This window comes from Dipodomys merriami, unplaced genomic scaffold (genome assembly GCF_024711535.1).
Source record: "Dipodomys merriami isolate MVZ:Mamm:240054 unplaced genomic scaffold, mDipMer1.0.p SCAF_12, whole genome shotgun sequence".
NCBI classification, from domain to species: Eukaryota; Metazoa; Chordata; class Mammalia; order Rodentia; family Heteromyidae; genus Dipodomys; species Dipodomys merriami.
The window spans coordinates 4,431,899-4,456,874 of record NW_027202493.1 but is presented as its reverse complement, the minus strand read 5'-3'; the positions used below and the strand labels follow the sequence as shown (position 1 = coordinate 4,456,874).

At 36.8% G+C, this 24,976-nt stretch overlaps 2 protein-coding genes and 1 pseudogene across 2 annotated transcripts in view; 2 read left to right on the top strand and 1 right to left on the bottom strand.

Moving 5' to 3' along the window:
• Window positions 1-12,868, top strand: part of Adam9 (ADAM metallopeptidase domain 9) — a 104,586-nt gene extending 91,718 nt beyond the window's left edge. Inside the window, exons 17-22 of the mRNA XM_070016125.1 lie at window positions 1,561-1,641; window positions 1,891-1,996; window positions 3,619-3,751; window positions 6,552-6,639; window positions 9,115-9,182; window positions 11,549-12,868. Of these exons, the coding sequence (XP_069872226.1) occupies window positions 1,561-1,641; window positions 1,891-1,996; window positions 3,619-3,751; window positions 6,552-6,639; window positions 9,115-9,182; window positions 11,549-11,642 (570 nt within the window). The 3' untranslated portion in view covers window positions 11,643-12,868. The remainder of the gene's footprint in view (window positions 1-1,560; window positions 1,642-1,890; window positions 1,997-3,618; window positions 3,752-6,551; window positions 6,640-9,114; window positions 9,183-11,548) is intronic.
• A 2,344-nt stretch (window positions 12,869-15,212) lies between these two features.
• Window positions 15,213-24,976, top strand: part of Adam32 (ADAM metallopeptidase domain 32) — a 104,891-nt gene continuing 95,127 nt past the window's right edge. The window contains exons 1-2 of the mRNA XM_070016124.1: window positions 15,213-15,321; window positions 20,472-20,542. Of these exons, the coding sequence (XP_069872225.1) occupies window positions 15,237-15,321; window positions 20,472-20,542 (156 nt within the window). The 5' untranslated portion in view covers window positions 15,213-15,236. The remainder of the gene's footprint in view (window positions 15,322-20,471; window positions 20,543-24,976) is intronic.
• Window positions 20,268-20,367, bottom strand: LOC138823471 (U6 spliceosomal RNA; annotated as a pseudogene).

Sequence of the window (24,976 nt, the reverse complement as noted above, 5' to 3'; positions counted from 1 at the left end):
CCCACCTCTCATAAGTTTGATAGTTCATTTTCAACAGAGTGTTCAGTTGAGGGATGACTTTTTACTATAGAATCTAATCTTGGTTTTTATTCATATGCATATATTTTTTATTTAAAAATTAACTGACAATTGCTGGGAAATAATATTTAGAGATCCTCTAGGTACAGTTTGTTCATCTGTGTATGAGAATATAGTAACTTTATATTTCTCTTATATGTTCTCAAATTGTCTTTTATTTCATTAACACGTTTAAACATTCTGGCCTTGTAGAGTTGGTTAACAACAACAACAATGACAGCCAAATAAAAGGTTTGGTCTTTATTTTTTTCCCTTCTATCTTATCACAAAAGGACAATTTTCACAAAGATAATATTTTTCCAGAAAGCAGAAATGTTTTTAGGAAGTTTTTGGCTGATTCCTTTATGTATTTAGCTTATTTTTCTGATATATTTTTAAATCTCAATTTTCATATTTAGGAATATATTTCATTGCATAAGCTAGAATTTCTAGAACCTTGTGAGATGATAATGGTTTGTTTCCCATAGTGCTTTTCATATTGATACCTCTATTCATCATTAATCACAAATACTGGGAGGTAAGCTTTGTTTGGCCAACAAAATAATTTTATTTTTGAAAGAATAAAACAACTAAAGTGTTCCAAGTTTTATCAGCTTTCATTTTGCTGCTTTTTTATTAATACTAACAGCTTATAAACCTGGGTGCTGGTGGCTCATGCCTATAATCCTAGCTATTCAAGAGGCTGAGATCTGAGGATTCCAGTTCAAAGCCTGCCTGGGAAGAAAGTCTGTGAGACTCTTTTTTGGTGTGGGGGGGGTCCGGTCCAGGGGCCTGAACTCTGGGCCTGGACGCTGTCCCTCAGCTCTTCAGCTCAAGGCTAGCACTCTACCACTTGAGCCACAGCGCCACTTCCAGCTTTTTTCTTTTTGCTTACGTGGTGCTGAGGAATGGAACCCAGGGCCTCATGCATGCAAGGCAAGCGCTCTACCACTGAGCCACCTTCCCAGCCCGATACTGTTACTCCAACTAACCACTAAAAAGCTGTCAGTGGAACTGTAGTTCAAGTGATAAGAGTGTTAGACTTGAGCAAACACTTGAGACAGTGCTTAAGCAAAGCTGTCAGTGGAGCTATAGTTCAAGTGATAGAGTGTTAGCCTTGAGCAAACACTTGAGACAGTGCTTAAGCCCTGAGTACAAGACGCAGGACTGGCAGACTGGTGTGCGAGCGTGCGCGCGCACGCGCATACACACACACACACACACACACAAAAGAGTATTTCTTCTGTCTGTATTCATATGGAATGATAGACTGGAATTTTGTTTTTGCCTTGTCTTCTCCCATCATTAGTTCTATGTCAGTTCATTTATTTTTCTACCTTTTTAAAAAACAATGTTGGTATTAACCATTCCTTGAATGTTTGAAAAACATTATCCTAGGACATAATCTATACAGTTCCTTTTTTTATTCATTTGAATACTTCTTTATTATTAATGTGATCAGTTCTTTTTGTTTGCTTCACTTTTTTATATTTTCTTTTACAGATCTGTAGAAACTTCCAGTGTGTAAATGTATCTGTACTGAATTATGACTGTGATGTTCAGGAAAAGTGCCACGGACATGGGGTAGGTGGTGTGTTCTTTTTCATGAAAGTGATGCTATAAACAATGATAATTCTCAGGATTAGATGAGGATTCCCATGATTTTTAGATTTTCAGATGTTGGATATTTGTTGTTTATGATTTTTTTTAAATCGTAAAGATTAAGATTAAGATGTGTTTGTAGGCATTTAGTCCTTACTCTTGGCTTTCATTCTGAAGTTGATTAAGAGTAGCTTTCACAATGAACAAAATAGTCTTCTGATTATTTTAAAGGTGTGTAATAGCAATAAGAACTGTCACTGTGATAGCAACTGGGCACCCCCAAATTGTGAGGCGAAAGGATATGGAGGAAGTGTGGACAGTGGACCTACGTATAACGGCAAGTAATATCCATAAAATTGGTGTGACTGCTTAGAGGCCCAGGCCTTGACTGGGGCATCTTTGTACCTTTCTCTGTCCCATCAGGTAGATGTGTTGATTCTCCCTCCTGGATTTTTTGTAAATGTTTTGTTTTCACCTTCTTCTTTTTCTTTCTCACCCGTTTCTTACCTGGAGTTAGGTAGTAACTTCTTACTTAGGTTCCCATTACCATATTCTTATGACCTATGTTTCATATTACATTATAGGATATTAGTATTTTCCTTTGAGAATTCAGCTTTGATTTTGTCCATGCCCTACTTTTAATTCAGTACTGCTTCATTAATATTAGAATTAAATCCACAAGTCCATAACACAATGTAAATGGCCTATGTGATAGTTGAGCTTTCTAGTCTCATTCCTATGCTGAAGATAGACTATAGCTCCTTTGATTTCCTTTACTAGGCTACTGTTTTCTCCTGAACCTTAAAACTGTCATAGTCACATTCTTGGAATATGACTAATTGCTAGTCAGACTTCAATTTGTGCTTTGTTTCCTAATGGAAGTTTTCCTAACTGTCTAAATCTAAATGAATCTGTTCCTTCTCTTTACGCTCACCTCTATAGTACTGATTTTTAATCCCTCATAGACCATGAGCTCCTATTTGCAGTAGCTTTCTGGTGAGAACATGTACTTTGAGGTAAACGTGAGATGGAGTGAGCCCATGCTCAAGTACAAGGTGTTTCTTTAGCCTTCTCAGAATCTGCCAAGCTGTTTTCCAAAGTGGTTACAGCTGTCCTACTCCTACCTGTCTACAGTTTCATCTTCAACCATTTATGTTACTTGTGATCACAAGTCTGAAAAATTACCATGGCCTCATGATCTGGGGTCACCTGAAATAGCATCATTGACAAATGATGAAATGCATATTTCTATCTTTTATCACAGTTAAGGTCAATGTCTGTCTAAGATATAAAAAAAAAAAACTTCAAGAAACTGAGAAAAAAATCCCAAAGTCCAGTAGAAAATAGTTTGCATAATGATCATAAAGAACAAATAATGTTTTTTTTCTTTAACATCAAATAATGGCTTTTTTCTTCAACATCAACAAGTTTCAACTTATAGAATAAGGACTGTAACTTAGTTGGGTGCCAGGAGTTCCCACCTGTAATCCTAACTACTCAGGAGTCTTAAGATCCAAAGGATCATGGTTTGAGGCCATCTGTGGTAGAAAAATAAGACTCTTATCTCTGGATCTTTCTGGAAAGATCCATTCTGCAGGCATGACTCAAATGGTTAAGTGACAGTTGGGAGCAAGCAAGGTGGTAGGAGCACAAGGCCCACAGTTCAAGCAATAATACTGGCACAAAAATAAATAAATGCAAACTAAGTTAAAAACGCAAAAAAGAAAATGAAAAAAACCCAGTGTACCAAATAGTGTTTGTTATATGCTACATTTTATGTATTGAAGGGTCAACAATAATAAAAGCACTTAGTTCTTGCTTGCATTTGTGTAAAGAAACACTGTAAGATTATGTAAGAGAAACTATTGTACAATGCGTGTCATCAGTCACCTAGTATGTTGCGGGTAGGCTGAAGTAACATCTGATTGAATGACCTTTAGTGTCAATTTCATTCTCTAGAAAAGAGCACTGCCCTGAGGGATGGACTGCTCGTGTTCTTCTTCCTGATTGTGCTCATCATCTGTGCATTTCTCTTCATCAAGAGGAACAAACTCCGGAAATGCCCCTGCAAAAAGAGATCGCAGACATATGAGTACTTAAACATTTTTATGTTTAATCTATGCTAAATAATTTTCATCATGATGGTAGTCCTTACCAGGAAGACTGGCAATCCTTTATACGTAGGCTTTTGTGGTAGTCCATTCTTATTACAAATAAGGGTTAAAAGGTAGTAATGAGCCAAGTGCAGTGGCACATTCCTTTAATTCTAGCACTTGGGAGGTTGAGGCAGGAGTGTGAGTTTGAAGACAGCCTAGAATGCCTAGAGAGATCCTATCTGAAAAGAAGGAAAAAAGAGAAGATCAAAGGTATTGGTGGCTACTACATGTTAGTCTTCAGTAGAGTATCTTTCACTTTTTCTTTTCCTTTTAAAATTTTTTTTTAAATTTTGGTTGTTTGATGTGCAATATGTTTTTGTATGCAGGTAGTAAATAAACTTTTATCTTCCATTTGCTGATTTTTAACTTTCTACTTTTTATGCCAATTATTACAAAGTAGTTGGACCTACTTAGAGGACCTACTTATACCTCAAATTAAAATGTTTAGTGGACCATATAATCATTTTGTAATGAATGCTCTGCAATATTTAATACATTAGGTTGTTAGAATAGGGGGTAGGGAATTTATAATACATTTACTAGAAAAATTTGTATCAAATTCTAATCACTAGCAAATTGTAGATGAAGTAGAAGCTTTGCCTTAATTTCCTTTATCAAAATTATTTTTAAAGTACAATAAGCAATTTTTAATTTATCAATAAGGTACTTTATGATTTCACAAGGAAATGTGAAGGTCTCCTATCAGTGATTGAAATGGATAATTAAGATATTTTAAAGTATGAGGTCAAATAAATGTGGGACTCCAGTATTTTATGGACCACTGAAAAGAAAGGATATAGCTCTTTAGCATCTGAAAACGTTATGCACATTAGTAAATTGTTTATAGTAACCATTTATAACAAAAAGGATAATGTAGTATGTAGTTACAAATGTAAAAGATCATATATGCATAGCTCTAATCATATGTATGTGTGTGTTAATATATAGAAAGGACGGATTAAATGCTGGTAGTTATTGGTTGTTCTTAGTGGTCCTTGGTACTGGAGAAATTTTAAGGTATGTGGAAAGTCCAGTGCTTTCTATAAATATGCCAGGTAATTAATCTTGTCTTGATTAAAATGCTACTTAAGAAAAAAAAAGGTATTAGTGGCTAAGTCATCTCTTACAGCAAAAATAGATTAGATTAACAAATGGAGTAACAATAAACTATGTAGATGTTGAAAATATTTATTCTATGACTTATTTTGTCTATCAGTTCTTATAAAAGGAAGAATTTTCAGTTTTCAGTTTCAAAGACATTTTAAGAAATGAGTTGTGAGGCAGGGTCTGGTAGCTCACTGTAATCCTAGCTACTCAGTTAGGAGATCTGAGGATCATGGTTCAAATCCAGCCTGGGAAAGAAAGTCTTTGAGACTCTTTTTTTTTTTTTTTTTTTTTTTGGTCAGTCGTGGGGCTTGATCTCTGGGCCTGGGTGCTGTCCCTCAGCTCTTCAGCTCAAGGCGAGCGCTCTACTGCTTGAGCCACAGCGCTACTTTCGGTTTTGGAGTGGTTTATTGGAGATAAGAGTCTCACAGACTTTCCTGCCCGGGTTGGCTTTGAACCACAATCCTCAGATCTCAGCCTCTTGAGTAGCTAGGATTACAGGCATGAGCCACTGGCGCCAGGCTTCTTTGAGACTCATCTCCAATAAACTACTCAAATCCAGAAGTGGCGCTGAGGCTCAAGTAGAAGAGTGCTAGCCTTGAGCTGAAGAGCTCAGGGACAGTAGTACCCAGGCCCAGAGTTCAAGCCCCATGACCGTCAAAAGAAAGAAAGAAAGAAAGAAAGAAATGAGTTGTGATAGAGAAAAGTGACAGTTCTAGTCTATGTATATAAAGTGCAGGGCATGTAGCCTGGGCCTCATTATCACATTTGAATTCAAATTTCACATCAGTCATTTGTTATGAAATTACAAACTGAAACAACAAATAAACTTTTGGAGCCTTGGTTTGCTTCCTAAAAAGAGGAATAATAATATTACCTGTGTTTTAAAGATAAAATGAGGAAATACTGATAAATAAAGCTTGTTGCACATTGCTGCATATTCTCCTTACTTAATAGTTATTGTTATAATAATGATTTCTGAATACCTCTACCTAGCCTTGATTATTCACTCTTGCCTCAGTGCCATCTTTCTCAAGTAGTACATTATTTTCCCAGAGTGTACTGATGTTAGCTTCAGCCCTTAAAGGTTTCTCAAACAGATTTATCTTTCTGTCCTTTCTCATTTGTCATTCTTCCATCTGGCCAGTCCATACAAAGAATCAGCCTGTGGCATTTGTTTTAATTCCACACTTCTGTTGTCTCCTATATATTCTTGTTGTTCACCAGCTGTCACTCTGAATGTCTCACTGTAGCTGACTCTCCAGCCAATCTGTTTGATAACTCTGGACTTTCTAATTTTTAATGATTGCTTCAAATGTTGCCTATTCAGTCTAAGAATTTGCTTTTACTCATCTTTGATTTTTTAGAAAAATGGAGGAAAAAGTTTGTGAACATAGGCCTTAGTGACTACTTTTTATAATTTCTTACAATTTCACACTATTACAAAATGTGGTTAATAACTCTTCCTATTAACATAAAGGGTTAAAAAAGTGTGACATGCCAGAAGACTCCATGTCACCTGGTTATCACTGTCACCACCATTATTATTCTGTAGCAAGGAAACCAAAGCTGTGTGTGATATGTTCTGTAGAAAAGTGTTCACCTTAACCTTAAAGTCATTGTGTCTTTCAGGTCAGATGGTAAAAATCCAGCCAGTGTTTCTAGACAGTCAGCAAGTGCTTCTCACAGTGTTTCTCCAGTGGCTTCTTCCAGACAAGCTGTAAGTTTAAAATAAAAACTTTTTTCCTCGCTATGTTGAGTATTGCATGTTTAAAGACTTAAGTAAAAGGTGCTGGATATTTGTGTGTATGTGTATCTCTATATACATATATACATATATATACATACATACAATAAATATTAATATATCTACATCTATATCACTCTTAGTCGCTTGCCTAGCTTGCATGAGACTCTAGGTTCCATTCTAGTATCTTTAAAACAAGATTAAAAATGGTTATGTAGGTATAAATAAAACCTTCATAGGAATTTGGAAGTCTTCTGGGGAGAGGGGCAGTTTCAAGGAGCAACAGCAAAGTCCATGGCTGAGGATGTGAGAAGAGGTATCTGGAGGTTCAGAATGTCTCCCTTGACACAACGATTGAGAAGTGAGCTGGGTCCTTCCTGTGCTATCACTAGCTGTTTCCACCTCCTTTCTGTTTTCATTGCCTGGTTTTCCTGAGCCATGTTCCCAGAACTCCCCCCGCCCCTCCTTTCTGATCAACTAGAGAGCACTAATTGTCCCTGCAATGGGACCACAATTGCCACAATTGCCATTGCAAATGTATTACAGTTATTGGGGTAAGGGTGTCTTTGTACTGATAAGCTTACACCAATATGCTTGAGCAATTGATAATATTATTTTGTATGCTTTAAAACTTGTCAGAGTGCTTTATTTGGGTTTTTACACATATATCTGCTTTGCATTTAATACTTTGTGATCTATCTGCTTTGCATTTAATACTTAGTGATCTATTCCTTTGTTGTTGTTGTTGTTGGTCATGGGGTTTGAACTCTGGGCCTAGGTGGTATCCCTGAGCTCTTCACCTCAAGGCAAGTGCTCTACCACTTGAGCCCCAGTGCCACTTTTGTTTTTCGGGTAGTTAATTGGAGCTAAATTGTCTCACAGACGTTCCTGCCCCGGCTGGCTTTGAACCACGATCCTCAAATCTCAGCCTCCTAAGTAGCTAGGATTATAGGCGTGAGCCACTGGCGTGCGGATAATCTATCCCTTTTACTTGTAGCTGTGCTCCAACATTTTCACTACGCAGCTGTTCCATAAATATCCCACAGTGTGTATGACCAGATTCTAGTGTTGCAATATGATGAACCAGGCTGGGAAAGATACTCTTCTCGTTCATGTTGTTTTCTGTGACTATGCTAGGTTGTTATTATCTATGTGTTGTGTGGTAGATCCAGTTGTGAGCACAGAGAAGCCTAATTTGGAGTCTTTATTGGAGTGCTGGGGGCAGCAGAGGACTCCAATCTCAAAGCCCTACTGCGCTGAATACAAAATACACATTTCATATTAAATTTGCTCAACATTAAGAATTCTATACCTGACTCACACTATCCACCCTCAGCAAATCCCTTGTGGCTGCTGTCCGTGAGAGATCAGTGAACACAGAGACATTCCATCATTGCATAAGATGCTATTGGAGAGCACAAATTCAGGGCACCTAGGAATTAAGTGTCTGAATGTTTAAATCTTTTCAAGAAATTCCAATTGTTTTTAAAGAGTTAGTGCTATAAGATGATTGTATGAACATCACTGGTGATTTATATCTATGCCAATAATTGCTGTTATCAGACTCTCAAATTCTTCCCAATTACTTAGAACTGAAATGGTTAGCTGCCCTTCTTCATGTTTTTATATTTGTATGTGTATATATACAAAAATCCAGGTGCTGGAGGCTCAGGCCTGTAATCCTAGCTACTGGTGAGGTTGAGATCTGAGGATGATGGTTCAAAGCCAGCCCAGGCAGGAAAGTTTGTGAAACTCTTATCTCTAACCAACAAAAATCTGAAAGTAGAGAGAGGTATGGCTCAGATGATAGAGCACCAGACCTGAGTGAAAAAGCCAAGTGAGAGTGTGAGGCCTTAAATTTGAGAGTTCATCTCAACAGGAAAAGCTGGACATGATGGCATGCACCTATCATCCCAGTTACCATGGGAATTGTAAATAATAAGTAAGAGCCCTGAGTTCAATGCCTAGAACTGCTGAAACAAAACAGCAAAACAAACTAGCAAAAAAAAAAACCAGAATAAACACACACACACACACACACACACACACACACACACACACACACACACACACACACACACACACACACACACACACACACACACACACACACACACACACACACACACACACACACACACACACACACACACAATTTTATGATCAATGGTAAGGATTTTCTTAAGTAAGCAAAGTAAGCAATATTTATTTTTTGGTGTTAGATGGACAGCAAAACCCAGGACCTCATGAATGCTAGACAAGTGTTGTTATTATTGAGCTGTATCCTGACCTCATTTAAGAAAAAGATTTTTAAATGTTAGCATTACAAGTAGTCTGTCAATATAAGCATTTTACTAACTGTTATATAGAAATAACAAAGCATACACAAAATATATTCATGACTATGTTGTGATAGTAACTTTGATTATTATTTTTTTTTCTTTTTAGCCTGTCCAAGCAAATAGATATCCAGTACCAACCTATGCAGCTAGGCAGCCTCAGCGGTTTCCATCAAGGTCAGAAGTGAATTGCTTAAATTACTTAACCAGAAAAAAATCTATAGTTTTATAGCCTTACAGTTTCTTTCGTATTTAACTTGACTTGGGGCCAAATTTTTTTTTAAGCAACTTAGTTTAGAAGTTTAGATAGAATAGAATTTTCAGAATGGTTTTTTAAGAACCCCTATAAAATTTGCCATATTTAGTAGAGTGTCAAAAGGAAATAACAACTCAAAATGAACTGCTGCTGAAGCCTTTAGTGTATAGAAGAGCAAGAGCTAGGATCTTTGCAATAACCAGTGAGAGAAACCCAAAGGGCCTTCCATTGAGAACAGCTGGAACGTCTAGGAATGTAAGAACTATGAGGAGACCAGGGAGGTGAAAGGGCTTGTGGAGACAAGGGCCAAGACAGGAAGAATTCGAGAGAGGACTAGCTTTGAGACCACTTCTCTGTTGGACATGCTCCCCCCCTTCTGCAGCTGGCAAGTGAGAAGTTGGGAAGTGGAAGCCAGCTTTCAAAAACTCACTGTGCGGAGAGGACAAGAAACAGAGGACTTTCAAGGAGGAGGGTTACTGGCCAACAGCTAGGCTTTGTGTGGGACGCCAGAGGTCAGGAAGCACTATTTACCCCCGCAGCCCCCGCACTGTTTCTTAATTTGTCTCATTAAAAACAAAACAAACAAACAAATAAACCCACAGGCCTGGGAGCTGGTGGCTTATACCTGTGATCCTAGCTACTTAGGAGGCTTTGATCTGAGGATTGTGGCTCAAAGCCAGCCCAGGCAGAAAAGTCCATTCGACTCTTATCTCCAATAAATTACCCCTCCCCACACCAAATAAAAAAACTGGAAGTGGCGCTGTGGCTCAAGTGGTAGAGTGCTAGACTTGAGCCAAAGAAGTTCAGGGATAGCATTCAGACCCAGAGTTAAGCCCCTGGACTGGCCTCCCAAAAAAGCCAGCCATAGAAAGAAAATGTGACTAAAATCTTTAAGACTCAGGATATCTACTTTACAGTTATCAAACATGGATTTTAAAACAAGCTACTCAGGGAACTGAGATCTGAGGATTGTGGTTTGAATCCAGCCTGGGCAGAGAAGTCTATGAGACTCTTATCTCCAGTTAATCACCAAAAAGCCAGAAGTGGAGCTGTGGCTCACACTGTGGTGCACCAGCCTTAAGTGAAAAAGCTGAAGGATAGCTCACAGCACTGAATTCAAAACCCAGTACTGACACCAAAAATAAATAAATAATACATAAATAAGTATGATGATAGTATTATGTGAGTTATGTAAGTCAAGATAGACAATTTCAGCACAAAACTAGAAACTTAAAAAGACTAAATGCAGATTCTACAACTTCAAAACCAAAGAACTGAACATTCAGTAGACAGATTTTAGATGGAAGAAGGGATAATTTATTATCATATTTTACACCATATAAAATACATCTGACCCCTCCCACTTTGCAGAGTCTTTCAAATGCCAGTTGCATTTCAGCATTGAAGTGGGTCCTCCTGTTACTCAAGAGAACACTAAAATTAAATTTAAGATGAAGAATAGATAAAATTGAGAGACAGGTGCCCATTGGGAACCATTCTAGTGTGATATTAGAGTAGAGAAATACCAGGAATGGATTCACAGGTAAGGAAGGGTGTCTAGGAGTTAAAGTATGAGGATTGAGAAAGACAGGCTGAGACAGAACCGCATGTTTAATTATCTGAGAGAATGCTGTTGAAGGAAGCTGAAAGGTCAGCTAGTTTTTTACTTTTAATATAATTTTATTGTTATTATTAAGGTGTTGTACAGAGGGGTTACCCTTTCATAAGTCAGATAATAAGGACATTTCTTTTTGGACAATGTCACCCCTTCCCTTGCTGTCAGCCAGTTTTTTTCCTCCTATCCCCACCCACAAGTTGTATAGTTCATTTTCAACTGAGTTCAATCTTTGTCCCTCCATTTTTGTGTCCCTTCTTTCCCTCCCAGAGACATATAAACGAACAAGATGGAAAGAAAAGAAAAACAACAACAAAGAAAAGAACATCTTGTTTCCATTTTCTGGAGTTCATTTTGATAAATGTTATTTCATATGATCAGGGGCACGTAGGCATCGTGCATATGGCTAGTTTTACGGTCAACAGAAATTTGCCGGCTGAATTCTATCAGCACAGCAAAACTACTTCATCCACTTAGTATCCTTCATCTTTTACAATTTGATTTTACAATTGGGTATAACTTTCCTACAGTATCAATTATGGAATAAAACTCTATGGTGCTTGTTATATCTGTTATCAGAGAGGTTGAGAGTGATACTATGCTTGTTATGAATACAGTTTTATTCAGTCCATACACTATTAACTGTTTTTTTTTTTCTTTTTCTTCTCATAGGCCACCTCCACCACATCCAAAAATACCATCTCAGGGAAACTTAGTTCCTGCCCGTCCAGCCCCTGCCCCTCCTTTGTACAGCTCCCTCACTTGATGGGGGCCCTTGTCTTTGCAGATGTCTTCAGGGAACTGAACTTTTTTTTTCCTGACATTTTCTTGAAAAGCTTTTCTTCCTCCTGCAACTATGAATGAAAACAAAACACTACAAAACAACTTAGCTAAGAAAAGCAGAAACCAACCATGGAGTTGAGAAACAGAAGGAAATGCAGTAGAGCCACAGGAATTTATGGAGCACTATCTCCATTTCCATCACTGAATGTCTTAGTCCATCTTCCATGAAGTTAATATTTTTTACCAAGGATTAAGCATTTTGAAGGTGGTGTTGTAATGATCAAACTAAGTATTCTGTTAGTGTAAGATTTGTCATCATGTGCTTAAATGTAATCCTACATTTTTGACCATAAGTAGTTTGTGGGTGAACATGTGATAATCTGACACCTATGAAAACTAATTAGCTACCAATAATAGCTAATATTTTTTGTCATGCACAAATTATTAACCATTGTATACTAAAATCTTGTCTCTTGTTTGCTACACAAGTAAGCGAAGATTCTGTCTTCAGAAGAACCCTATTTAGGATGTCATCTATATTATTTTGAAAGTGAAAAATATGCTGAGAGTGTGAATCTTCACACACATGGTTGTTAGCTTCCATTTTAGTGATTTTTCAACTATAAATGACTGTTAGAAAATTTAATTTAATACTAGAATTTCTCTTATGCATCATGTTAAGGCATGGTATTATTTTACAATAGCATTATTTTAAAGTATAAACTTTTTCAGGTACGAAGTATTTAATAGATCTAATCAAGATGGCTGTTGAGTCACAGCTATAATAAAGCAGGAACAACTATAATATCTTCAATCAATTGAGCTATATAAAACCACTTGAGAATTTCATGAGCACTTTAAGTCTAAAATCTGAATCTTTGAAGCTTGATATTAAATCATTTAGAATGTTTACATTTGCTAAGGTGTGCTGGATCATGTCTCTTTGACTATAATATTTTCATAGAAATTAGGCTGGTGAAAGGGAAGGGTTTCTTAAGTCCAATTTTAGTGTGGTATCTATGAGTTATCTCAGCTGTGTTAAAAATGAATTTTTACTATGGAAGAAATGTCATGAGCAATGAAATTTTAAACACTTAAAAGATTTTCATAAACTTTCATAATAAAGTTTAATAAAAATGTATTAACTGAATTCATTAGTTTTTTAAATAATATTTTGGTTGTGTATGTATATAAATACAAATAAAACATTTACAGTAAACAAAATGCTTGAAACTTTTGTGTAGCTATTTGTAATCTCATAACCTTAAAGATACCATTTTGGAAAAAAAAAATCCGAATCAAACTTTTGCCAAATTGTACACAGTAGTTTTATGATGAAAGGAAAACAGATTAGCTTTGAAGAAAATGGAAATTTTAGTTCTCTGAAGAGAGCACATTATTTTAACAATCAGGTGATAGTAAAATAAGCCATTCCAAAAGATGGTTTATCACTTTAAGTATCTGAATGGATTCATATATAATTAAAACATTTCTGCCTTTTACATGTGTAGCCTCAACATTTGTAGTTGCAATGTAGTTGCAATTGTCACTTGACAATCTGCAGTTAGTGAGGTAGCAACTGTGGAACTTAACACACTGTTCTTTGAATTAGATGAGTCCTGGGATCCTTGACTAGTTAGAAAGGTTTTCTGAAAGGCTATTTGATCTGAGGTGATTTTGCTTTCAAGTATTTTCTACATATTTTCACTTAGGTTCATTCTTGAACTGTTCTGGGTTTTGATCTATCAGATGTCAAAGAAAGTCCTTTAAGATTTTCATATTTACTGGCATACATAACAAGAACCTGCAATTTTCAAATAATCAAAGATAACTAATATATGAGTTTGGCTTGCTTGACATATCAACCTTGTTTAGAGGGTCATATTTTGCCTTTCTTGGTAGTCTGGTTCTCTACATAATGAGGTTAAGTACAATATAGGTTTGTTTGTTTTTTTAAAGAAGAAACCAGATTTTTATCCAGTTTTGTGTTTATTGAAACCCTGCTATCTGGCAAGACTCAGGTACGGGGATATGGATAAGTTCCTTATGGGGCACTTTTTCTGCCATTTCAAAATATAATGAACCATGGGCTTGTTCATAATCCTTCTGCCTCAGCCTCTTGAGTGCTGGGATTACAAGTGTGTATTACAGCACCTCATATAGGCTGTTGTATTAAAGACAAACAGGAAAGGTTGAAAGAACAAAGAAATAAAAACGAGATTCATTGAGAATACTTAACATTGGCTAGTCTAAGCATTTCTTCTAAGTGCTATGAAGCAAAGTGAAGCCAGCTTGGCTGAGCTGTTGTTGGGGCTGGCACTAGCTGACCCTATGAGCTATAAGATAGGTGTAGTTTTTCATTGCATTGATTTTGCTCAGGATATTATTTTTCAGGCTGGGGTGCCCTGTTGAAATTTCACACATCCATAAAGTCACATCCCAGCTGTCACTTGAAATGTGAACTCCCCTACTAAGCATTTCCATGATCCCTCAGAACGTTTTAGGTGCGTGACTGCCTCAGAGTTTGAGAAATTCATTCTTTGGCATTTGAAAGGAATTGAAAAATTATAGTTGGTACACATAGATGGAAACTGGGATGATGCTAGTAGGAAGGAGGCTTTGAAGCCCAAGGACATAAATCAATTCTCAGGAAAGATCAGAAGTCAGAGGGCAGAAATACTGAAGATGTGAATAAGTGGCAGATAGACATCTAAGTTTAGAAAACTTTACATACAGTACCAAGGCAGATACTTGGCTAGATTTTCCCCTTGAACAAACTTGCTGTAATGTAGGAATCTTTCACTGCACGAATGAGTGGATATGTTGCACTGAGGTACCTTTAGGTTATTCTGAAGAGAAGGATATCTTCAATCTGAAGAGAATATTGCATTAATTTTAGCCAAAGGCTGGTGGAAAACCAAACTCAAGAGAAAAATGACAGTCCATATCATATTGTAAGGGTGCAAAAAAATCATAGCACACTGCAAAAATAGGAAAATCACCTCTTCCTAATGGGCTAGTTTTTTTTCTTCATCAATTTTTATCATTATCATCATCATCACCACCACCACCATCACCACCACCAAAGCTTGGCTTTAGCAAAAAGAAATATGTGTTAGATTTTTCTTTTTATTTGTGATCCTGGGAACAGAATCCGGGACCTTTGGCCACCAGAGACCATCACTGCTTTCTCAAGAGCCACACCCCCAGCCCGCTGAGGATACCACACTTGCTCTTTAAAAGCACCTAGAAAGTGTCTGATACTGAAAAACACAGGATAAACATGTTAGCAAAAGGAGGCGAAAGAGGACTGCCTCTCCATAGGGACTGGGATTCGGGACAGCTCCAGAGGGGCAGCAGGCCAATCATTTGGGAGAGGTTTATGGATAGGGAGAGCACTGCAGGATGCCAGCACTTCGTTGCAGACACCACCGACTCCTCCGTGCCCCTAGAGGGCGCCCTTGAAGGCTAACGGGAACTCAGGCCTTGCCACCGCATCTTGCACAGCAACATTATCCCTATGGCAACGGCAGCCCCTAGCAACCAGGTCAGCTCAACGATAACCCATACTAGCGCCATGCTCGGTGCGGAGGAGCCACACACCATGCTCCTCCTGGTGCTGCAGCTGGCCTGGCTGGGTGGCGTGCTAGTATCAAGGCCCGGTAAGACAATGGGGCGCTGTCATTCCCGTGGAGGGCGGAGGATGCCTTTTACTTGTACCCACGTCCTCTGTCTGTGGCCTGACTCCATCAAAAGCCCAGCGACCCACTCTCCTTAGTCCCTCTTGCCCCCTTACCCTGGAAACGGGCCACTGAGAGAAGAAACTCATCAAGGAGAATATTGTTTTAATAAACTCAAGGGCAAATCTTGCTCTCTTGTAGGCCTGACATGCAAGTCATGAACATTGGGCTGAGTCCTTTTAACCTGGCTAAATCTATGGTTCCCTCATTTGCTTTCTCTATCTATGAGAAACCTTGTGATTAAGTGAATCGAAAGTACATTGCTATTTTAAGGACACCTGATTAGCAACTGGGGTTGCTAGGTTCTGGGGGATTAGGACTTGAATGTCTCTTAGGGGTCATGCAATGTTGAGATCATCAGGGGTCCAAGGAGAAACAAAAACAAGGATTTGATAAGCAGCTGGGGCAAGATGGAGAAGGTATACTGCCATCACTGCCAATCAGAACTATAAACTTTCCAGAGGCTAGTGGGTCACACCTGTAATCACACCTACTCAGGATATGGATATTTGAGGCTCATGCTTCAAAGCCAGCTAGACAGGAAAGACACAATGAGACATTTGTCTCCAATTAACCAGCAAAAAGCCAGAAGTGGAGTTGTGGTTTGAGTGGTAGGCTTAGCTAAAAGGAGAGTGTTCAGGTACATGTGCGCGCATGCACACTACAAACTTGTTTCTGGTATTCTTGGCTTATTTTTTTTTTATTGTGAAAATACTGTACAGAGGGGTTACAATTACATGGGCAAGAAAATGAGTACATTTCTTATCAAGCATTGTAGCCTCCTCCTTTGTTTCCCCTTCCCATCCCATCCTCCCTCTGTCCCCCAACCTAACCCTCCCCCCCCACCAAAGTTGTAAAGTTCGTTTTCGACATAACGACTTGTACATCTCATTGTTGCAATGGGTCCACCTGTATCCCTGTTTAAACGATTTGTTTTTTCCCTTCCCCTCCACAAATTATACCAACATCAAATACCATGAAAGCAGGGGTTATACCGTGGGGGAGGGACATACAAAGCAACAAAGAAATAATCTTATAAATGTGTTAGAAACAATTGCATGAAAGAAAAAAACATTTGAATACATATCTTAGGGTTCATTTCCCTAACATCAACTTATCTGACCTTTTCTGCTTGACTCAGACATATACTAGTTCTTGCAAATAAGGGAAGCCATAGGACCTATGTTTCTTTGGGCCTGGCTTACTTCACTTAATAGAATTTTTTCCAAGTCTTTGCATTTCCTAACAAATGGGGCAATGTCATGCTTTCTGATGGAGGCATAGAATTCCATTGTGTATATATACCACATTTTCTTGATCCATTCATCTACTGAGGGGCATCTGGGTTGGTTCCATACCTTAACTATGGTAAATAAGGCTGCAATAAATATAGTTGTGCTGGTAGCTTTAGTGTGGTCTTGTTTGTGAACATTTGGGTAAATGCCCAAAAGGGGGATTGCTGGGTCATAGGGGAGCTCTATGTGAAGTCTTTTTAGGACCCTCCATACTACTTTCCAAAGTGGTTGAACAAGTTTACACTCCCACCAACAATGCACTAAGGTTCCCTTCTGTCCACATCCCCTGCAGCATCTGTTGTTATTAGAGTTCTTGATTATAGCCATTCTAACTGGGGTGAGATGGTATCTCAATGTTCTTTTGATTTGCATTTCTTTTATGGCTAGAAAGGTTGAGCATTTCTTCATGTGTCTATTGGCCATCCTTTGCTCTTGAGAGAAGTTTCTCTTTAAGTCTTTAGCCCACTTATTTATTGGGCAGTTGTTTCTTTGAAGATTTGTTGTTGGGTGATTTAATTTTTTGAGTTCCAAGTATATTTTAGATATGAGACCCTTGTCTGTTGTATGGCTAGTGAAGATCTTCTCCCAATCCGTGGGCTTTCTATTGATCTTGCTAGCTATGTCCTTTGCCATGCAGAAGCTCTGCAATTTCATGCAATCCCATTTGTCCAACCTTTCTTTGATTTGTTGTGTTTCTCAGTCTCTATTAAGAAAATTTCAGCCTGTGCCAAGGAGACCTAGGGTTTCTCCTATTCCATCCTGTTTCTTGGCTTATTTGAAAAGAAAAAAACTATCTTTTCCTATCACTGGGAGCCTATAGGTGCCAAAGCTAGTACTGATTCCCTCAGCAAAGAGACTATATTTGGAACAATGTCTGTTATTTCAGTCATTACTTGAATACATTTAAGAAGATCCTTGTCATTCCCAATAACTTGTCTTCCATTTTTACAGGTCAAACAAATCAAATGGGCTTATAATGGACTCGTCACCTTTGTGTATTTTGGTTTGGCCATGCTGAGACTCGTGTGTGAATACTGAAAGACTGTGGCTTAATTGAATGTTTTGGAGAAGGTAGCGATGATACTCAGGGACTCCCATTTGACTTTCCCTGTTATAACAGCCAGGGAGACCATGTGTGACTCCCACAAGCTACTTTTTTACTCATCTGTTCTACACCTGGGTGTAGAATCTGTTTGTACATCCATGGGTGCATTCATGTATTTGAATATAAAGTCCTACTGACTATTGGTGAGCATTCATTCTTCTTCAAATGAAAACACAGTGGCATTTTAGGTCCTCAAGTATCAGGCTAAAGCTAGTGCTGAATATCATAGAGAAGGTCTGAGTAAATTGGGTTCTGATTTTCTAAATTCAGTCTGAATATTTTTCTGTCTTCATTGGTATGTAAAAAAAGTTTAGTGAAAGTGGAATACCTCTTCTATCACTACCTTTGGCTTTTTGTGACTATATGTTTTCAAAATGAAATGTTTTGTTATTTTCTTTTGAATAGGGAACACCTGATATTTGTACTATTTTAGTCATTTCTGTTTATGTTATGCATTTATGTTATGCATTCACAGTCCAATATGGACCATAAATCTTTGTTTTGTTATCCTGTTGACTTGGGTATGTTGTTTTCTTAATTTGAAAATATAGCATCTATTTTACATAATATATGCAAGCTTTTACTTATGTTGTCCCTAGTGATTACAATGAGTAATGGGAAAATCTAATGTTAACCTGCTCTCTATTTTTGCTGAATGATTATGATTGCTTTAATTTTGGGTTTTCTTTTATTGTTGTTTTTAACTTTACTGTATTGTAAAGCTGCTATTAAAGGGGTTACAGTTACATGATTAAAGCAATGAGTATATTTCTTTTTGAACAGTGTTACCCCCTTCCTCATTTTCTACTGCTTTCCTCCCCCCCACTCCCATCCCTCCTGAAGTTGTAAAGTTCAACTTTACAACATAGTGTCTTGTGAGTATCACTGTTGCATTGGTTCACCCTTTGTCCTGCCATTTCTGTGATTCCCCTTCTGTTCCCCAAATCGGATAAACTTATAAACAAGATAAAGGGTACTGAAATCAGAAACAGTGACCATGGGGAGTTAACCAGAGGAGAAAAAAACAAAAGGTGAAAGAAATAACTGCAAACAGTACACTAAACAAACACAACCACCAAAAAAACTCTCTTGTTTCCATATCCTGGAGATCATTTTGATTAGCATCATTCTATGTGGGTAATATGTACATAGCTATTGAGCTATAATCATCTGCTAGGACTATCCTAGACATATACTAATTATTATAAATGAGGGAAACCATGGAACCTATGTTTATTTGGGTCTGGCTTACTTTACTTAATATGATTTTTTTGTACCTTTATACCAGGAAACAATTTTATTACTACTTATTTTGAGCTTAGCTCACATTTTGACCATTGCCTACAGTAACTTTAAGGAAATTGGTATGCTTATGCTTTTTTCTCTCTCTAACTACATTTGTCAATGTTGGTATATTTGCTTGCATATCTCCAATATCAGATTTTTAACGCTTGCGTGTAGGATATAACTACAGCTCCAACAGTTGCTGCAGATTTCATTCTTATTTTGTTATTTGTCTTATTTATTGCTCTTATTATTCATTTAATGCTCACTACTAGGCCTTTTCTCATATTTTATTAATATATTTATTGGGAGAAATTATTCTGTTTTTGTGGAAGACAGACCTAAATCATTTTCTTCAATATTTACTTGAAAATATCTGTCTTTTGTTTCAATAGTTTTGCAGGGTATAAATTTCTAGGGTCTTCAATTTCTTTTTGTGTATATATATTAAGATATAACATATATTTATAATATATATTAACTTATAGATTAATTTATATGAGTATATTATATATTAAATTTATATATTGAATATATTTATATTTAAGAAAAGATATATGTGTATGTATATATATATTTAAGGAAAGTTATAAAAGCATATACACATTATATATATATGATTTTTAGAAATTGTTATTCAGTATTGCAACATTAAATATTCAAGGCAGACTGTTTTTATCCCTTTATGCTCAAAATGATTTTATTTTTTGTCATGTTTTTATAGGAATCTTTTAGCAACTTAATAATTTCAGTATAATATGCCTTGGTTTTGACTCATTACTGTAGGTCATTCCTGAAATGCACTGTACTTTCTAGTTCATTGTTTCAAACCTTTTATTTCAGGAAGTTTCTTTCCTTCCCTTCCTTCCCTTCCTTTTCTCCTTCCCTCCCTCCCTCCGTCCCTCTCTCTATTTCTCTCTCCCTTTCTTTCTTTTTCTTTCTTTTCTTGTGGTATAAGGACTGAATTTAGGGCCTTTGTGCTTGCATAGCTGGTGTTCTCCTATTTAAACTACACCACCACCCTTCAGAAAGGTTTTCTTAGAGCATATTGTTGATCTGTTTATTATTTTTTCCATTCTATTTTGTTCAAGAAAAGAAAAGGTAATGAAAGTGGAATACCTCTTCTCTCACTATCTTTGGCCTTTTATGACTGTTTTCAAAATTGAATGTTTTGTTATTTTCTTTTGAATAGGGAACACCTGATGAATTTACATGTCATCTTTACACAGGGACCATGCAAATCTTCTCTGATGGATTCTAGTTAGGTTTTAAGAAGAGTTCTAACAATGAGCCATTTGTACTTGCATAAGTAAACCTTATGAATGAAGCTGAATAGAATTTATTTAAAGTAAATTCAGGGTTAACAACTTTTATTTAAATTTCTTCAGGTTCTCAAAATTCAATAGAAATCATCTTACCAGAGAAAGTCCAAGGAAGTGCACAATCAAAAGAAGGAAATGTAAGAAACATTTTTCACAATTTAAATTATTATAGGAATTTTCTTATTTTTATTACCCAGCTGTAAAATATATTGACCCCATTATAGTATAAATATAAATATGTAATATTGCTATTGATAGGGAATTTGAGATTTTGTTGGTAAAAGCAAATGTCTTAATTAGAATGATCTGCTTTATCCTTTGTCAATTTTTTCATAATAAATTATTTTTAGAAGTTCAAATACAAAAAAAATAATGGTGAAGACTTAAGTTTCTTATCTCAGTCCTATCAAGGAGCTATATAGGACATTCAGATGTAAGGAATAGTGTTTACCGAAATGACTAAGAATATTCTTTAACCCAAGCATCCTTTTTTATTGCTCCTTCTTGCACCTACCAACTCTTAGACAAGAAAACCTTTCGTTGCTCTATTTTTTTGGAAACAGAAATATCTGTTTTTCTTGCTGATAGTTATTCTGACTGGGGTGGGATGCAATCTCAGTATAGTTTTAACTTTCATTTCCTTGATGGCTAAAGATGTTGAAAGTCTTAATGAGACTCTCTGGTCTTTGAGTGGTGATCGTTTGTCTTCTATTTGCTCTACTTTCCAGTGTGTTTGAATTGTATTTTTTATTTCATGTGTAGAGTTTTTAATTTGATAGGTGTTTCCAGAAACAGTAAAGCAGGGTAGAAATGAATAAAAAAGAGACTAGGTTCTAGGCCGGATGGTGTTGAGATGGAGAAAACCTCTGAAATTGTCCTGGCTCTCTCAGAGTAAGGGTTTTTGCTTTGTTACTTTTGAGATTTAGAATGTTCTTTTTTTTTTCTAGCTACTTTCTTCTTGCTAGCTTACTAATTTGTTAGCTTACTAATTTGCTAGCTTACTAATTTGTCCATCTCCCATTATAGCCAGTGTATGTGAGATTTTGTTTCTGGGTCCTGGAGACATGGGGAAGGTAGTGTCAGCAAGGGGCCATATTTGTTTCCCTGTTTTCTTGATGATATGATAACTACTCTGATTGGGGTCAGATGGGATCTCTGTATTTTGAATTTTCATTTTCTTTCTTTCTTAAAAAGTTATTTGAATTTTCTTGATGGCTAAAATGTCTATTCCGAAAAAAAAAATGTCTATTCCGTTCATTTGACCAGATAAAGTTCAGACTACTAGTTCTTTTGGTGTTTTTTTTTTTTTTTGGGTACGGTCTTGGGGCCTGAACTCTGGGCCTGGGTGCTGTCTCTCAGCTCTTCAGCTCAAGGCTAGCGCTCTACCACTTGAGCCACAGCGCCACTTCCGGCTTTTTTCTTTTTGCTTATGTGGTGCTGAGGAATCGAACCCAGGGCCTCAGGCATGCAAGGCAAGCGCTCTACCACTGAGCCACCTTCCCAGCCCAGGTGTTTGTTTTTTTAATTTTAATGCTTTAGATCTTGTGGATATTAACCTTGTAAAGGCAACTATTTTTCTCCTATTCTGTAGGTAATTGTTTCTTTTGCTGCACAGAAGCTTTTTTTTCTGTGATAAGTGCTCAAGTTCTATTAACTCTTTTTATTATTAATTTACTTTTTTATTTACGATAGAGGTAATTTACAAAGGGATTACAGTTATTTGAGTCAGGTAATGACTACATTTCCTTTTGTACTGTGTCTTCTGTTCCCTCAATCTCTCCCAGTCCCTCCCTCCCATCTTCATCCATGCTTTGTGCAGATCACTTTCATCAGTGTCCAGTGAGTTCTACTGCTGCTTTTCTTCATTCTTTTTCCCTGAAGTTCTGTGTCCTCCTTTCCCTCCTAAAGATTGTACAGAAGCTTTTTAATCTCAGTGATTAGTTTTTGCTGTTTTCTCCTGAGCAGCTAAAGTCCTACTCAGTAGCTCAGTGCTGATGTCTGTAAGTTAGAGCATTTTCCTGAAGTAGTTTTGAGGTCTTACATAGATTTGAAACTATTCTTTTTTTCATTATTTAGAGAATATTTTATTAGTTTCTGTAATCAAACCCACGTAGATAAGACCTTACATATTTAATACAGTGCGTTTTCCACTGTACAAATGGAAAAAAATAAGTTTAACATTTCTAGGCCAATATGGCTATTAATTTCTGTACAATGCCAACTCAACACGGTAAACTGGGATACTTTTTCCAAAGTTGACAGCACAGCTAAAGTTTCCAAAAATTCAAATTATATATATGTATATATATTTATATTTATATAAAAAGACCAATAATAGCAGTATGTTATGCATCAATAGCAGCAACAGCTTTTCCAGGTTCTGAGATTTGAAACTATTCTAAACTGAGTTTTGTACAGAAGGAGAGATAGTTTCAGTTTTTAGCATATAGATACCCAGTTTTCCCTGTAACAGGTGCTGTCTTTTCTCCAACCCGTGTTTTGGCATTTTATTGAGCATCATCTAGCTGTGCATATGCAGTTCATCCACTGGTAACTTACACTGTTCTCTTGGGTTTCATGTCCTGAGCCGGGACCATTATTTTTGTTTCCATAGCTTTGTAGTATAATTTGAAATAGGCACTGTGATAGCTCCAGCGTTGCTGTTCACTCAGGATTGTTTTTTCTATTTGGAGTATTTTTTGCCTCCAAATGAATTTTTAGTTTTCCCATCTGGCCCTTGGCTTTTCATTGATGTGAGGCTTTTTACTACTGATTTGATCATCATTAATCATTATTGTTTTATTCAAGTTTTATATTTCTTAATAAGTCAGTCTTTGTACATAACCTGGCATTTGTCCATCTAGCCTAAGTTTTCCAGTATACTGGCATACAGATATAGTCTGTAATGATTCTTTACATTTCTGTGGTGTTAGTGGCAATGTCTCCTTTATATCTCTATTTTTATTTACTTAAGTCTACTCTTCCTGTTAATGCAACTTCTCAAAAGTCCAAACTCATTTAACTGACATTTTATATTGCTTTTGAGGGTTTATTTCATTTCTACTCTGTTATAATTTCTTTTTGTATCAGTTTGGATTTTGTAAAAATCTTCTAGTTCTTTGAGGTACAATGGTGGATGCTTTTTATGAGGTCTTTGGTTTTTCCTAGGTAGATACTGATTGTTATAAAATTCTTTCCTTGTACTTCTTTGGCTGTATCCCAAGGGTTATGGGATATCTGTACCCCATCAGAGACCGTTTTTAACTTTCCTATCATTTTTTTCCACCAGCATTTATTCATTGCACCCAGGGGTTTCACGATGGTATTTCTGATATATAGTTTTTTGCTCAGAATAACACTATTGCTTTCTCTTCACTTGCTTTCTCAATCACCTATTGATCAACAGCTTTCACTGACAGAAAGGAAGCAACCTACTCTGATAGAAAAGTTGGTTTTTCTCACAATTCCTGCCTTGTATTTTGAAGTTATCTGTTTCCATCTTTTTTCCCCTCTTCCCTTTTCCCCTTCCTCTTACCTAGTCCTAATAGTTAGAGTTATGTTCTATATGTATGTAGTTATATGTATGCATGCATTTAAGCACAAATAGAAATGTCTTTTAGGCCCACCTCCCACATCTGAATCAAAACATATTTGCTTGGCTTTGAGCTTGACTTATCTCACTTATCTCAAAACACATTGACCTAAGAACTAGTTAGTATAACCATTTGCACATCAAGTCCCCTTTTGAACAAGATAAAGATGCATCAGCAAGCATCTTTGCTCACTTATCACATTTAGATTGACCTCTCGCAGAAAGCATTTTCTTACCATTTTGAATCTAAATTCACAGAAAGTTCTTTTGGGTAATTCTGCCATATATCTGCCATACACTTGTTTTACCCTTTTCCTTAATTTGTTTTTTGCTTTTAAAAATAATCAAAAACTTTGGAATAAATTCAGATTTACAGAAGATTTCAAAGATACTACAGTGTATTCCCATATGCAGCTCACTACTTCTCCCTCATGGTAAGATGCATGCAATTATGATGCTGCATTGAACTCAGAAAGTAACATGAGTATATCACAATTATTTGAACTGCTTTATTTGGATTCCACCCGTTTCTCATTGATGTTTCAGAGTACTACATCTCATATCTTTTTCGCCTCCTTTGTTCTACATCTCAGTCTTTCCTTGTTTTTCATAACTTCAACAGTTTTGAAGAGTATTTTTGGACAGGTAATTTGTAGAATGCCACTGAACTCGTCTTTGAGGTTTTCTTATGGTTAGACTGAGCTAAAGAGTGTTAGGAATATTACCACGGAGGTGAAGTGCTGCTCTTCCCACATTACATTTAGGTATGCGGTATCAGCTTATCTCCACTGAGCTGCTGGTCTCATTTTGACCCTGTGCAGACCTGGAGCCTCCTGCTCTGTCCTCTGGTCTGTACAGTGTCATGGTTGCTTCTCTTCACAGATTCTGGGGGTGCTGCTCTTTTTCTGTCTCCTTTTCGTTTTTATATGCTTTATTTTTTCTTTGCTCAGAAAGTCTAACTTTTGGTTTTACAACGTCT